This window comes from Chaetodon trifascialis, chromosome 22 (assembly GCF_039877785.1).
Source record: "Chaetodon trifascialis isolate fChaTrf1 chromosome 22, fChaTrf1.hap1, whole genome shotgun sequence".
NCBI classification, from domain to species: Eukaryota; Metazoa; Chordata; class Actinopteri; order Chaetodontiformes; family Chaetodontidae; genus Chaetodon; species Chaetodon trifascialis.
This window is the reverse complement of record NC_092077.1, coordinates 18,945,120-18,961,989: the sequence shown is the minus strand read 5'-3', so window position 1 is coordinate 18,961,989 and position 16,870 is coordinate 18,945,120. Positions and strand designations below refer to the sequence as shown.

Sequence of the window (16,870 nt, the reverse complement as noted above, 5' to 3'; positions counted from 1 at the left end):
CCATGTAGGTCACCAAACTGATGCGGCTTCTCACAGAAAACTCAGGGGTGAAGTGACGGCTTCCACGCGCTGTCGATCTGTGCCCCCCCCCCACATTATCAGGGTAAAAACTGGACGGATGAAGTCGAGGAAGAGGTGCAGACGTCCTTAAATTAAGCCAAAGGAGACACGACAACACAAGTGGGAGTAAAACTCAACAAACACAAGCAGTAAAGTGAATTTAAGAATAAATTGGGACGAATGAATTAATGAATGAATCTTAAAATGAAAATAGTTTCCAATGAAGACAATAATAATAATAAGTTTTGAACGTCTTCAGTGTCATTTTTACTGATCAATGGGATGATTATATTGCATTGCATGTATTGTTTATTGTGTATTTTATATTTTTGCACACTTGACCTATTGTTCAGTCTTTATTTTTTGTCTTTTTTGAGCTGAACGTCTTTGACTGCAATGTTTAAACCAGAGTCAAACTCCTTCTATGTGCACACATAAATAATAATAAAGCTGATTCTGGCTCTGATGCAACCTTTTAACACATCTTTAAATTCAGTGTCATTTTGACTCCAGCCGTCATGTGAATGAAGCAGAGCAGGAAGTCTAAAGTTTCCCTCTGTAATGCTTTGCAGAACAAAAGCATAAGAAGCAACAAAGGTAGAAAAAGTCCACACAGATGTTTGTCATGTTAAGTTCATGACCCACACACGCTGCTCATCCTGACTTCAATCAATGGCTTGTGGGGCAAATAAACAAAACACCACGTGCACATAACAGCAGCGGTGAGTTCACACGGCTTTTTGAGGGCGAATCCGACAGGAAAAGGTGCTGAACTTCCCCTGCTGACGCTCAGATGTTGTAAAAAGTTTACCAGAGTGTCTCTGCGAGGGAGCGTTAATATGCTGCTGTTCAATATTCTGTTAAACACACTGACATGGGAGCCTGTGTCGCGTCATCCCATTACATGTCGTATAAATCTGGGGAACACGGGACCCCGGGAACAAAGGAATGACTCCAGCTGATAGAGATAAAACATGCTGCCGGCCGCCTCCCGCCGCCTGCGCCCCATTTAAAGCAGGTTTCCCTCGCTGGCACGGCTGAATGCAGCTCAGCTCATAAAAACCATAAACGTCTGAGCTGTTCTGCTCCAGCAGGTGAAACCAAACTGAGAGGACAGCGATCAGCCCTGCACAGTCCAGAGAAGAGGACTCATCAAGATTCATCAGCGACAACACCTGCGCAGGTGTGCCGTGTGTGTGTGTGATGTATTTTAGTACAGTCAAAAAGGTGAAGTTATGAATACTTTCTAATACTGTGATCAACTAAGAAATGAACCAAATACTGCTTTTCCTTCTACAGTCTCAGTATGTATTAGTACCCTTATAAACGCAGTAAAAAAAGACGCACCGGCCCTTTAAGGGAACCGTCTGACCACATGTAAAGCTGCAAAACTGACTCGTAAGCACATCTTAGCCGACATCATGATTTCCATGTGAGGCACGTTAGCGTTGGAGTCTGTTCATTATCCTTCCTGCACGCTCGGTGCGGGGTGAATGCCATGTGTGTACAAGTGGGAGCTTTTTAGCGCTGCCTCAGTATTGTACATTATAATTCCATTATAATTCCAATTGCACCTGTGCTCAAGCTCGGGCCCCTTGTGTGCGATTAGCAATTCCAATAGCACTGTTTGAGGGTTAGCTGCTAGCCGCGCTGTGAATTATGATTCCGGTGGCTTTTTTTTTTTTTTTTTTTTGCATATCTGTATATGGGAGGGTTAGCTTTTGGTGTTAGCATTAGCGATTCTGACAGTGTATAATGTGCAGGGGAGGGTTGGCTGTTAGCGCTGCGTTAGCCGCTGTGTGTTGTGATTCCCATGGTGTAGCCGGGCCTGGGAGCCATGCGGTGTGTGACGGATCGTCCCAGGTGGTGGGCTGTCAAGACGAGGATCAAAGAGCAGTGGAGTGGACCTCACACACACACACACACACACACACACACACACACACACACACACACACACACACACAGAGACACATTCCCTGCAGTGTTCCAGTTCCACCTGTTTAAGAGTCAGCACACTCGCAGCTCACACACAAAGCTCCAGAAAGCCAATAAGAGCGCGCATATTATTTTAAGCGTGTGTCAGCCTGTGCGCTTTATTTACAGAGAACATACCTGTATGGCAACCTTGAAAAAGTGCTGCAGACTAGCATTAATAAGCTCTTTCCATCAATTTGTGTATACAGTCTCTTTTCTCGCAGCACAAACATTTACCTGAAGGCCGAGAGGGCTCCGAGCAGGGACACGCGCTCTGCTTGTGCTGTTGAAGAGGGACACTTGAAAACACACACAAGAGATGCACACACACCGACTCGCAGAGGAGGGAAGAAAATCTATTAGACGCAGATGTGTGTGCGCGCGCGTGAAGGAGTGTAAGAGTGAGACGGACGGCGAGGACGTGGGAAAGAGTGTTTTTAAGACAGGAGAAGAAGAGGGGAGAGGAAGAGCTGCTGTGAGTGGAATAGAGAGCAGAGGAGGGAGATGCCTGTTCATAAATGCTTCATGGCTGCTGAAGGGGGCCTTTGACTGAGTGAAGACCCACGGCTCCCCGCCTCTGTCAACACATCTCCCCCCTCCGACAACAGGTCGACCCCGGCTCCGCGGCGCTGCGGAGGAGCCGAGCAGGGCGTGTTGAGGAGCTGCGTTCGGCCTCGTGCTGCTATTTCAGGTCGATATCGCCTTTTTATTTAAACCCGCCGCCGGTCGGGCCGTGTTGTTCACGTCTGATCGTGGTAATCACACCAGCCAGCGTGCGAGGCACCTCGGAGGTAACGGCCTGCACTGCAATTTCACTTCCTTTGTGCTTTTAATTAACGAATGTGTTTCTTTATTGTAATTTCGAAATGGAACATCCAGGCCGCCCCCGCCACAGAACAGGTGAGTGGGTCATCGTAGCTTAAGCAGCGGCTAATCTACTTAGCAGACTTTCATTAGCCTGCCGTTCAGTGCAGAGTGTCCCGTGTTCCTCAGATGTTCTCTCACTGGCAGCCTTCTTCTTCTTCTGTTGGACGACTTTTTAATCAAACGGTAGAACTTAAATATCAGCTGACACCCGGAGCCCACAGGTGTTCGCTGAGCTTCAAACCAAATGAGCGCCTGACAGGCAGATATCTGTATCGGCTGCTTTGGAAACTGCTCAGTCTGCTTTCTTGCAGCGATGCAGCTTCATCTCAGCTCTAGCTGCAGCCCCCTACGCCATCACTAATTCGCCAAAAAAAACAAAAAACTGTTCTGGTTGCAATGAGTGGGCATGGCTGCAACACCAGCGGGAAAATAAACCAGTAAATTATCTGTGAGAAATCCTGGACCATTAGCAGTCTGTGGGCACCGCGGTAAGCCAGAAACTGATTCTCTTGACATCCACGAGTCCTGTTTCAAAGAGTCATGAGGGTATTCTGGTGGTTGGAGGGAAAGTTTGTCCAAATTTTAAATGGATCTGTTTGTGCAGCTGATATCACGACGGCTCTTTACCGTTTTTAACCTTTGTTCTCCAGGTTTTTTCCTCATGAATGCACACGCTGAATGCTGCTTTCATACAAAATCAAGTGCAAACTGTTTCAGGTTCTCAACCCCTGAAAATGAAGGAACATACGCTGCATGTGCTGCCCTTCATCAGAGCTTGCTTCTTGAATGTCTACAATATTGCGAGCAGCGAGCGGTAAATTGATTTATTTGAGGTCTGAGGAGGTACGATTATGCTTTATGTCATATTTTTCCAGATTCATCCTGTGGGTCCAAACCTCCGGGTCGGGAGCTGCTGCTGCTCTATTCAGCGCTCAAACGTCTGGGGTTGAATCAGCACAGGAGGGGTGGGGGAAAAAAGGCAGGTGGAGGTGGAGGAGAGTGAAAGGAGTGATGCCCCGCAGTCCAGCAGAATGGTGGCATGGTTTATTAAAAGAGGAAAAAAGATTCGGGCGGGGGGGGGGGGGGGGGGGGTGTATCAGAGAGCTTCACCCTGAGCCCTTCCACCCGAGGCTGGCTGCAGCTCTCACTGCGAGTCCCTCTTTCTCCCTCCATCACTTCCTTTTGACCCCTGGGGTTCCACTCAACCGCTGACCCACATTAACCACACTCTACTGCAATTACAGCTCGCTCAGGCCTCTGGGTGGCACGGATACACGCTCCCCCCTCCTCGGCTTTTCCTCCCCCTCCAACTGCTCCCTCCTTCTGCCCGCGCCGCCGCAAAACTGCCCCTTAATGTGTATAATTTATGCGTGTCAAAGAGCCGCTGAGTGACAGCAGGGATGACAGAGAACACGTTCTGAATTTGACAGCGCAATAAAGAGCAGATTGTCAGATGGAAAAATAGGGAGAGGATGAGTGCACGGCTTCAAACAATGCCGCGTTTCTGACGGGCATTTGGCTGATGTTCTAATCCTGTCAACGTAGGAACTGGTCCAGCTCGCGGCACTCCACAAATCTATACAATCCACTGGTTACTTTGGTGGAAAAGCACCAATGTCACCCCCCCAACTCCCGTCCAAATCCTCCCTCACTGCAAAGACAACAAGAGCACTTTCCGGAAATCAAAGCCGCTTTCTGGCCGACCCCGAGACGCTCGGAGAGAGGGAGAAAATTCCAACTTCCAACCGAGCAACCGTGTGTGTCGCTGAGGCGTGCGAGAGTCTAAACATAAAGAGGAGAAAAGACAGAGACGAGCTGAGAATCCACACGGCAGCTCCCATTAAAATCCACCTGCAGCTGCTCTCTAATTGGGCCTCGGTAGCCGGCTAAAAAATCTAACGTCTAGTTAAGGCGATATAATTGGCCGCTCTGCTTTAGGAAAGAATGAAATAAATCAGCTCTCCGTCTCAGGTCGGCCCCGTCTCAACTGAATCCATTAGAGCAGATAATTGTCTTGGACGGCGAAAACGTTCGCTCTGCATTGCCACAGCTGAGCGGGAGGATGCAGTTGGATGGCGCTTTTAGGAGCCGCCGCCCGCCATTGGCCGGGCGTGGGTCCCCTGACGCGGCATCAGAGCAGCCCAGGCCGGGAGATTTTCATCCGAGCGGTGATGGAAAATCAGACGCTGTGATCTGCCTGCATGTGTTTATCTCCCGGCTTCAAATCATATCTAAATCTTCAGTGGATTTTTAGCTTTTTCCCGCCATAAGACGACATTTTGGGCTTAGAACCGACGGGTGATGAACATCTATTTCAGGCATCCAGGTCAAACACTCATGAAGAGGTAAAATCAGCTCTCGGGGGGCAGTATTGATTGTACTTTCTGTCTTCAAGGCGGCTCGAACGACGAACTGCTGCGACATCTTTGGCGCTAAACACTCGTGGTTCTTCCCCAGAGATCAGCTGTCAATCAAGCCGTGTGGGTGGCAGCGCGTCGCCTCGTTTCTCAGATCCGAAGGTTTGATTTTTCTACAGGTGGCCCTTTTGTCTCCGTCTGGGCTGTAGGTTGAATCACTTTTGTGCTGCAGTAATCAGCCGCAGAGAGCAGAAAATGGAAAGTGTCATAGAGTATTGGTTTCGCCGAGGGCGAGGAGAAAATCTGACTGTGATTTTTTCCAACCAATATCGCAATTATTTTCTTTTAGATTAATCACAAATTCGTCGCGTCTGTACATGATCAGAATCAGATGCAGTAATCTTTGTTGTTCCCAGGGCTCGGCCAGTCAGACAACCAAAGGAAACTTGGCGAGTCCTCTCATATCTGTCAGCGTTTACATTAAAGGTACTCAGCGGATTTCAAATACGATCAAAGCATTCAAAAGTGACATCATATTTACTGGAAGCAGCTTCATATTCGGCTGGTTATGCTTATGACAACACTTCAATACTTCACTAATAATTGGACGGTTTAAAAATGTGTTAATCCACTTTCAGGTGCAGAGTTTGAAGCACACTTCCTGATCTGACCCTCGTTCTCTCCACGTTTCCATCATTTTTGCTGAACGGCTGCTGCTGACTGGAGAACAGCCTCGCTTCAGAGCTGCCAGTCTTCTTTGTGCTAAGCTAACGGCAGCCAGCTGCAGCTGCACATTTCAATCCTCCACAGAAAGAGAATCAACAATTACCACCTGCTAGCTCCCTGCTAGCTACCTGCTAGCTCCCTGCTAGCTACCTGCTAGCTACCTGCTAGCTACAGCACCTGTGTGAAGCTGACGGGAGCAGATCGGCTAAACTGTTCGTGAGGAAAAAGACTTCATTACTCCTGGCTGGCTCTCAAAATCCAAAGCATACAGAGCGGAGAACGGTCGGCCGCAGGTGCCGCTCGTTTCAGCTGCTTCCTGCAGGGCGCCGGCGGTAAACGGGCGGTTAAACGTGGGTTGCACTTGCAAACTGCAGCCTCGCTGTGTTTGCAGTGAATGAATCTTGTGAGACTTTTCTTTGTCTGAGCTGATACTCGTCTGTCGGCCTTCAGTCGCTTCCTCTCACACATTTATTCTGCTGTTTCTCCGCTGTGGGACCAGATGAACGGTAAGAGGAGGCGATGTGCGGACTACCCAATTCATCTATTTTTAAAGCGTGCACGCTGAAAATGAAGCGTTTGCACATCAAAACACAGAGATATTAAGGGACAGTGTGTATTTTCAGAGCCGCTGACCTTTGTTGAATAAAACTGCTCAATATTTGCTCATCCTTTCATCGCCAAACACCTTCATGCAGAGAGCATCTGAACCAAACATCAGCCGACGAGCTGAGCGGAATCAAAATGAACCCGCTGCATCTGAGCAAAGCTGGCGGCAACAGCTCAAACCTTCAAATCATGATTTCAACAGAAAGACGCAGAACGCGCCGATTGCCGGTTGGACGGACGGCATCGCTCCATCAGACGCTAATCTCACGTCTCGGCCTTTTAAAAACCCTCCGTACATTTAATCACTCCTTCCCATTCAGGCCAAATGGCACCCGGTTCGCTTCTCGTGTGATTTATGGCGTTATTTTGTCACATTCGGAGTGATTTCCGAGCCACGTTGTGCGCCGGGACTCTTGTGTGCGATGCAGTCTGCTAATGAAGACATCCAACTTACTGTGTGCGTGCGTGTCTGTGAGTTTAAGTGTGCGTGTCTCAGCAGCTCATGTGGGCAGGCTGTATCATTAAGATAAATGACATCGTGCGTCCCCTGCCAAAACACACACGCACGCACACACACACACGCTGCAACAAACCCGTCATGGCGCTTAAGGTTGTGTTTTAGCAAAAGGGCCGTTTTCTGTTTACCCCTCTGGCTCTCTTTGTCTCATTCTCTCTTTATCTCTCCCTCCATCTCTATCTCTCTTTCAGCACAAAATGCCAAATTGCTCCATTTCTCACTGCCCCCCCGTCCCCCCCCCGCCCATCCACTCATCTGGTTATTAACTCCAAACACATTAAACCAACAGTAGTGCCATGATATTCCCCAGACTGTCCTAGTCAGAGCAGAGCGCACGCAAACACACACAGCCTGAATGCGTACACCTGGGTCAAACTGCAAAATGGATTCCTGTGACGCAGGAAAGCGACACAATTTAATGCTTCAGGCCCAAAAGAAGCAATCTGGTAACTTATTAAAAGAACCCAGCGTTGGCTCCTAACTCACCTAAACAGGCTTAAAAAGATCAATTAGAGTATTTGCAATATGGATTTTTGGAGGCTGATAAATCTGGAATGATGATCGTCTCTCGTTCCAAAAATATTCTGAAAGTGACTCGTGTTTGCTCGAGGAATTTTGTTCCCGTCAGGCTGAAGAAGCCTCTCGAACAGCACTCAGGACCGTCATGTGACGGCACATGATGGCAATAATAAAACAGGGGATTACGCTGATCCACAGATATCCACTTTTTGGTTGGACGTGCAGAACTGCGTTCCAGCCGTGGCTCTGAGCGAGCATTAAGTCCGGGGTTTTATCTTCCACGTCCTGTAATTAATCATTAATTTATTCATAGCGGCCCCACTGCGATGTCTGACTGCCAGTTTAAAACAACATTTTACAACAAACCAGAACCAAACGAAGAGAAAACAGATTTCAGATGCCTTCAGAACCGACTGTAACAGCTGATGTAAAGACAAGCGCCACACACTCGAAACCTGGACTCCAGTAAGTCACAAAAATAAGGACTCGAGGCTGGATTTAGATTTCGGCTTGATTTCAGTTCACGCTGTGAGAGAAGAGCCTGAAAGAGGCTTGACTGCAATGAAATATGGACCCACTGTGACGCCACCTTCTGCTTTGCGTGGACTGTTTGGCGTCATGGCTGTCGCCATCTTGGAGCCAGGAAGCCTCGTCCACTGTCTATGGCTGCAACCCGTGCCAGACTGTCGGGCTGTACGACGAATGAAAGTTGATGTTAGCAGAAACGTGTCACCAACCATGCAGCTCAACGGCTCGACGTAGCGTAGCATCAGATTCTGGTCTCTGGCTGCAGAAAACTCGAATTCGTTTGTTAGTGGACATGTTTTTCCACCATGTTTGTTTTCACCTCAGACAAACTGAAATCAAAAAGCTTTGAGGGACATTTAGCTGAAAGCTGGTTCCCTGAAGATTTGACATGACGTGAAATCAAGAGAAACTGCATCTTTTTCCACTCAAGTAAAGAAAATCTGCACTAACAAACCAACAAACTCAGTGTTTCATCCTCCATAAATGCATGAGCTGAACATTTCATTTAGAAGTTCTCGTTCACTTGACAAACGTCTGCTGTCAATTAACACTCGCGCTGTTTTCGTCTTTTCGCTCTTAACGTTCCTTTTCGGATTTGCAGCTGCTGAAGCGTCAGCTAATGAGGATCCAAACAAAACCGAAAGCAGGAACCGGAGAAGTTGTCGAAGCTGTAAAGGCTCGGAGCTGCAGCCCTGGAACTTTTCCTGCGCCTCAGTGGGACTAACAAACTCATTTAAATCCAAACTGCTATTTCACCAAAAAGGAGAAAGTGCCTTTGGGTCGCCGCTGGGGCGTCGGAGTGGGCTCATTCGCCCCAAATGGCTGAGATCTTTTTCAAACAACACCGTCGCTAATTTAACATAAACACACCGAGGGAAGAGAGGGGCCACCGTTTCCCTGACACCGGTGAAATTACCGACGGCTCCGGTGCAGCGGCGGAGCGGCCAGAGGGCCTCCGCGGCTCCTCCGAGCTGAGCGGGTGCAGATGAGGCCGGGCGGCTCGCTTAACTACGAGAAAACAACAACAGTGCTCAAAGCCTGCGGATAACAAGGCCAGTAAGCGCCCAATCAAACGCTACATTTCCTCTTAAAACACTCCACCTTGCAGAACCGAAGGAGAGACCGAGAAATGAGGCGCAAACACACAGAGGTTGTGATTCAGAGAAGAAAAATAAAAGGCATGGTCTGCTTTTTTTTTATCCCATTTGGAAGTGCTGGTGAGTGATACTCTTGACTCATCAACCATAAAAACAACTCATTTCAAGGGTAGTGAAGATGAAGCAGGAGATTTGAGGGAGCTGAAGGACGGGAGGAGGAACTCTGGCCCTTCTTTTCCTCCTCGGCAGAGAGGGAGAGGAGTCTGGTGGGGGGAGAGGGAGTCATCTCAAGGCTAAGAACACACCAACACAAAGCGCATGACAAGTGTGTTGGTGTGCAAAATGAGTTGATTTGGGTCTTGGCAGAACGCTGTCTGCAGGCTTTCATAAGCTCAGATGACTCAGAGCGAGAGGAGGCCAGAGAGGGAGAAAGCAGAAGCAGACTGAGACGGAGTCTGTGGGTGCAGAAAGGTGGAGGACGCTGCACCTTTTAGCCTCCGAAAGCTAAACCTGATCTAAGACGTGATCTCAGCAGCACGTCATGATTTAGAAAGTGTGACATCTGCCTCCAGGACGGTCTGCAGGAAGCTGTTCTGCTCATCTTTTCTGCTAAAAAGGACATAAACGGGCGCCTGGTGACCGTCCACTATGTGTGCATTGCTCCACAAGGCTGCTCCATCACACACGAGCAAACCTGGTTCTCACGCCAGAACATTACGAACTGTCAAGGTCTTGAAACTTGTGCAAATCCTTTAAAATGGGTGCAAACCAGCTGACGTGCAGTCACTTCTGAAATGCCCTCACAGCAACAACGTCTTCGCTGTATTTTCAGTTTTCTTTTTCCAGGCAGCTCTTTGTCATTTTCAGGAAACTTGGTTGAGGTTGTGGAAAGACGGCAGCCTTGTTTAAATTCCGCAAGCGTCAACATCGATTTGTCTGATGGAATGCAATGGAATAATTTGTGAGTATTTCACCAAAACCTCAATCCAAACAAAGCAAAATGAAGCCCGGTCTACGGTGTCAAAGTCCCGAGCGCTGAGCGGCCAACCCTTCATCCAGACCTCCTCCTCATGACGCATGTGCAGCATGAGTCCGTCAGGCTTCCTGGACGGGGAAACAGCCTCGTGATCCAGGCAGTAATTAGCCATCGTCCGAGCGTTCAGCATTAGGATTTGAAAGCAGGACGTGAAGCTTCACTATGTGCTTCACCGCCACATTAAAAGCATCAGCAGGTGCTTCCAGACACGCGTGACGAAGATCAGCCGCTGATTCATGTTTTGTTCTGTGTGAAACTTCTCGGTCTCCCCTCCCGATGTCCTCCTCTGTCTCTTTACTTTCCTCCCACTCTCCATGTCTCATCAGGAGTGTCATCAGCCCCCACTCCGGCTGAAGCCTGTTAATATGGCAGCGCTATTGTCTGCCCGTTCGTTGCTGCTGTCTCTATTGTTTGCTCTCACACTTGACAAATTCATCAAAGGAAAAAGAAAAGGAATGGGAGAAAATAGCTGCAAATCATGCAGCTTCGCACAATTGACTGCGTAAGTCTGGCTGGGAGAGCCTTTGTCTTCCAGTGGTGCACGAAATGTGTGTTTGCTCGTGTAATTTTGCACATATATCATTTATTCTGCCATGAAGTACGCAGGACGGCGCACTGACGGGTGTGTGCGTCCACGCAGACTGTGTTTCTGTGTGTGTATCTATACATACACACATGCATATGTTTGTACATGTGTGTATGTTTGTGTGTCTGTGTCCATTCAAATCCTTATTGAAGCTACAGTCACAACAACTAAGATCTTCACAGTTTTAGATGGAAAAAAGGGAGAAAAGAAAGAAGACACTGAAGGGGAGAAAATAAGGAGAGAAGGAGGCAAAGAATTGAAAAAGAAAGGAATAAGAGCAGAGAGAAGGAAGGACAGGAAGTGAAGGACTGGGGAAGGGAAGAAGGAAAGAGGGAAGACAGAAAGAAATAAAAGTAGAATAAAAGCAGGATGAAGTACGAAAAGAATTAAAGAACCGAGAGGAGAAAGAAAAATGGAGGCAAAAAGGAAAGAATGAAAACAGGAAACAAAGGAAAAAGAAAGAAAATTGGGAAGCAAAGAAGGAAGTAAAGGACAGGAAGAGGAAAACAGGCATCACTTCCTGTGTCGTCGGTACCTTTGCTCTGTGGAGGGTTCTGGCTGCGGTCTCGCAGTATGTTGATCTGGTAAACGGCTCCGTACGGCTCGAACAGCTCCTTCAGCTCCTTCTCCGACCAGGAGCGCGGGATCTGGCCCACGAACATCTTGATGGCGTCCGGGTCGGGCTGGTCCGAATGCTCCAGCGCCCCGTTCATCTTCCCGGCCGTGCCGTTACTGCGGACGAGACGGAGGGACGTTAAGAGCTTCGAAAGACGCCGATAGAGTTCCAGCGTCCAACAAAGGTCGAACAGAAGAACCAGAAATTAACATGAAATTCACCTCAGCAATATAAACTCTGCAGAGGAGAAGCAGATTTTTCATTTTTCAGCTTAGCGCTGATGAATTTTCAAACAAATCTGACTGAGCTCTTTCCCAAATCACCAAAATTGGAGATACGTGGTTTTCACTGGATAGTCACAATTAGAGTGCAGGAAATGAATAAAAAACAGGTCAGCACCTCTGCCAAAATAAAAGAAAGCAATATTCACACGACGGACAGAAACATGAAAACACAGTTACAGTCAGACAATCACAGCGAATTTAACCAAATTAGAAAAAACATTCCTTCAAGTCGGGACCTGGAAAACTGATGCGGTTCAAAAAAAGCACAGAAACTCTGCCAGACTTTCATTTTCAACACAGCGGCCTCTAAAACAGCCTTCAGACCATCAAAGGGATGCGCAGACTCTAATAAAATTCTCCCGGATGCCTCGGCGGCTCTTTACAGCCGAGCTCTCAGACAGGAAGCTGCCGGTTTTCACGCACGCTGACCGACGCGTCGCAGGCTGACGTATGGCGCTGAGCCTAAATGTGGATGTTGGAGCGTTTTCACAGCACAGCAACAGCAGCAGGTGAAGCACATCTGCACGCCTCTGCGGCGTCTCCTGTGACACGAGCTCCGCTGCGGTACGAACCGCGGCGCCGACTCGCCGTCCACCTCCGCCGCGCTGCACGTGTGACTGTTTGTGCACGTCTGCATGCATGAATGAGTGCCGGATAAGCAGCGTGTGAATGCGACGGATTAGCCTGCACAACCAGCACGCTGAAACCTCCAGGCCCTCTAGCGGGACACAGATGCTGACACGCCGATTGGTCTGCTTGTATTTCCACATCTGGAATGCACATGAAACGGAGGTGAAGCGCTTTCACCCCTTCCACCGCCGAGCTACAACATTTATCTTCACAGAACACACTCTTCTGTCCACGTGTTTGGAATGCTAACTCCAGCTACGCCGTCTCTCTTCTTTTTATTTTTTTTTGACAAATAAAGGCGAGAAAAGGCTTTCAGCGGCGAGGCCCTACGGAGAGGAGAGCAGCCGGCACGCACGAGGCAACGTGTGGCTGTTTCTGAGGACAATCACGCAAATGGCTCTAAACACACAAACACACGCACGTCACCGCCATCAAGGCCTGTGGTCTATTTAAGATGGCTGAAAACCAATTTAATGAAACCAAAGTCAATGGCTGTGCTGTTTTATTGCTCTACTTTCCCTTTTGTTATTCCCGGCAGGAGAGAGAAAGAGCATTATCTTAAGAGGCAAAAACAAAACAAAGCCAAATCCTGAGCTTGGTTAGCTGACAACACTAATACCACCCTATAAAGCTCAGCAAGGGAGGAAGAGAGCGGGGGGGGGGGGATATGGAGAAAGACTGCGAGGGAGGGAAAAAACATCCAGACCTTTGAACGCGGGCCATCCATCTTTTGCAGAAAGAGCCAAGGCGCTCAGCAGAAACGCCCAATTCTTTAAAGGACTTAAAGGACATGTCAAATAAAACGCCAGAGCCGGAGAAGGAGTCAACGAGCCAAACCGGTGCTAACGGTCCTCGGGGCAGCAACCGCTCCTCGCTAAGCTGTCCGATAAATCGCGGGGGCCTGGGTGCCGAGGGAGCCCCCGAGGGTGGCTGCTGATGGGGGGAGGAAGGGAGGGAAGGGCGGCGGCGGCGGCGAGGAGTTACTGCCCCTATCACTGGCCGATGTTTAGGCATCAAACGGCGGCATCGGACGAGCCTCGGCGGTCGCTGGGTTCAGACTGAAGCATCCCTTCGCCCTCCGACACGCACGCACGCAGCTGACGTGTGTGTGAGAAGGCAAAAGGGCAGAAAGAGAAAGAATGGCCGGAGACAATCCCTCATTGTTGGCTGTTTATGTGAGGCCTGCGGGGACCGAACGAGTCCACGGGGGGGGCGACACAATGGCCGGTGTCAGAGGAGCGCCTCCCCTCTCCGGGACACTGTCCGCCCTGTGCTCCCTCCGCCATTCACTCCTCCCGCTAAGACAATGAATAGCTTGACACTTGCAGCCATAAGGCGTACGAGCGCTTACAGAGCGGTCTTGTGTAGACTGCATGCTCGCTCTTCTCCCGAGGTGCGACTCTCCTCGCTACAAAGGAATGAGCGCCTCCTCCGTCGCCCCTGTGGCCAAGACTGACAAGGTGTTATTGCAGGCAGACGGAGGTTTAGCGTGCGTGTGTGTAGATGTTTGTGCGAGTGTGTGGAGCTCAGCAGGAAAGTGTCCTGGGGCTCAGATTAAGTCGTTGAGTGGATCCACTCTTGCCATGGCCTCTCCATCTCCCTCCCTCTTTCCCTCTTCTTCCTCTTCTTTTCTCCCTCTCCCTCTCAATTTGAGCCAATTGTTTGCCTTAATGGCTTAACTATTGCTTCCATCACTCCAGCCTCCCTGCAGCACAGGGCCGTGACTGAGGGCTGATCTACGCTGAGCGTGTGTGTGCGAGCGAGTGTGTGTGTGTTCAGCCAGACTGCAAAAAAGTGTCTGGATAGGCCTTTGAAGCAGCTGCCGAGGGTTGTTATTCCCTCACCTCACACTCACATTAGACAGCAGGCTCAAACTCCAGCTGCACGATATTGACCATAAAACCTTACGATGATAATTTATTTATTCATTCATCATCTTCATTTTACATTTGCGCCTCCTCAGACCTCCCCTGCACTAAAGGAACTGTTCAGCATCTTGGCAAAAACACTAATTGGCTTTCTTTCCCACAGCAAGATGAGGGGATCAATATTGCATCAATCTCTTGTCTGTCAGGATGTGGTTAGCCTAGCTTAGCATAAAGACGGCAGGCCTGGGGAAACGTAGGGAGGAGGAGGCTGGACGACGAACAGAAGAAAACATGTGTGGCCATGTTGACGGAGGCGTGATGAGAAACCATGGGGAGTCACTTTTGAGGGGGGGCAGTGGCGTGTTTGGTGTCCTCATCCAGCTGTTAGCTGGTGTTGCAGCTGACAGCGAAGCCTGGGGCGCTCTGTCCTGGAGCTGTGAAGCAATGGAGGGGAGTCGCGGTGAGAAGGACCTGGGTCTTGGCTGGTGAGAGCGCCCCCTACGGGCCACGAGGATTCGCAGGGCATTGTTGCCTCCTGCAGCTTTAAAGCAGGAATAATTGTGTTTTTTGGCCATTAGGGGGCAGCAGGAAAAGACTGACACTTGGTGCTGCCTGGATATGAGACTGATGAGAGAGACGGACTGAAACCTCAGCGCTGTGGGAGGTGAAGACCAAAACAACGAGCTGAAAATGGTAAAAGCACAGCAGAGGCGAGCAGAGCTGCAGAGTCTGGTGATAATCCTTTGAGGGTTCATCACGACGAGCAACACTTTTCACATTCATGCGGTCATGTGACTTATTGAAAACTGATCAGTGCATTTACAGCTGCAATAATAAAAACCAGCCGCATACGGTGGCTGTTACAGGTACAAGGAATATGGAAAATAAATGCCGCCTACACAGATGAAGAGCACCCAGTGACGATGATGAGCTGCCTGGAACGCATTAACGGCCTGCTATCCTCTCTGTTTGCCTTGTTCACAGCTGGACGCCAACAGGCAGCCGGAAAGGTATGTGCCGCAGAGAGACGGGGAGGCCGAGCGAGGCAGGTGAGAGTGGGCATAAAAGAGAGGGAGACGGATGCAGATGAGCCGGGTCCAGGAGTAAGCACAGCTCAGAGCTCAGCGTGGGCTCTCTGAGAAACCAGGCACACACGCAAACACACATATCACACACACACACACACGGGCTGCAGTTCAGGCTGGCTGCGTTGATCCCCCTGCTGCTTTTCCCTTCTGTTTCTGCTCTAAAACACACATCCTCTCTGACTCCCTTAACCCCTCAATCGCAGCATACACACACGCCACGAAACAGCACTCGCACACACTTCAGCGGGTTTGTGGAAGGGCCGAGCTGCCGCGCACTTCCTGTCGTTGGCAGCGTGTTTGCAGGGTGTGTTACGGTCCCACAGGGGAACTAATCTTGTTGACAAGCAGAGTGAGAAACATCAGCCCCCCCCCTCGAGGGAGCGGGGCGACCAAGGTCAGCTAAAAACACACACACACACACACACAGGTACTGCCATGTTAACACACACACAGCCGGACAGTCACACATCTTCACACGACAAGACAAATTCTCACACACACGCTGAATGTAGAAGAAGCAGCTGGACACAAACACGAAGCGCTGAGTGATGATTCAATGTGATCAATCACAGAGGAAATATTGATGATCGCTCCCAACACGAAGGCTGGAAGATGCATCTAAGATCATTAAAATTACGTCAATTACTCAAACTTCTGGTTCTTGCTCATGAAATACTGGAGAGTTTCACCTCTTCAGCCACTAAAACTCATGAAAATCTACCAACGTGAAATCCTGGAAAGAGGATTTAAGGATCAAACTAGTTGGAAACAACACTGAAAGACAAACACTTAGACGTGACACACCCATCGTCTTCTCGTCTTCGTGCCTTTATGTCTGGAAAAATGAAAGATGGATGTTCAGGAGCTGCAGCAAAGCGTGATGTACTCTTCATCAGAGGCATCTTCAGGCGCTTCATGTCATACCCCGGCTGACGCTGGACACTGAGAAGAGCAACTGTCCTGAGTGACAAACAGTCTTTTCTGTCAAACTTTGGGTTTATTCGCAGTATTTAACTTTCTGTTCTGGGCTCTTCTCACTGGCTTAAAGTGGGCGAGCACCAATCAGGACGCAGAAACATTTGAATCAGCTCACAGTCGGTGGGTTGTTTGGACACTGTGGAAAAAATGTGATGAAGCCAAACCCACGCAGTCCTGCTCGGGATTTGGATGTTAAACTCTTAATGAATAACACCTAAATATCTATATCTTACTTCAATACATACCTCGAAGGGACGAGACGGACACACCTGAACAACAACACCTGAGCGCACACACGCGCAGAAGCCACCAGCAGAGACGTCTAGAAACACACAATCCATTTCATAGTCCTGAACACTTTCTGCTGCTGAATCAAACTGTAAACAAGATTAGCAAGTTCGCCACAGCACGCCGTAAGAGGCGTGCTTTCCCCCTGAATCCCGCTCTGTAACTGATTTTGTCATCGGCGGCGCGAGGCGGATTAGTGACTCAGACTAAATGAGTGGCGCGCTGTATCGACTGATTTATTT

General features: G+C 49.1%; 1 protein-coding gene across 50 annotated transcripts in view; it reads right to left on the bottom strand.

The window, feature by feature from the left end:
• LOC139350434 (CUGBP Elav-like family member 2) overlaps positions 1-16,870 on the bottom strand; it is a 182,012-nt gene that overhangs the window by 63,952 nt on the left and 101,190 nt on the right. For 46 of the 50 annotated variants that reach the window (XM_070991810.1, XM_070991816.1, XM_070991814.1 and 43 more), the window contains one exon: positions 11,412-11,608. In XM_070991810.1, the coding sequence (XP_070847911.1) occupies positions 11,412-11,608 (197 nt within the window). Of the gene's footprint in view, positions 1-11,411; positions 11,609-13,112; positions 13,632-16,870 lie in introns of those variants that run through there. The other 4 variants (XM_070991851.1, XM_070991852.1, XM_070991853.1 and 1 more) reach the window with 3 other exon arrangements.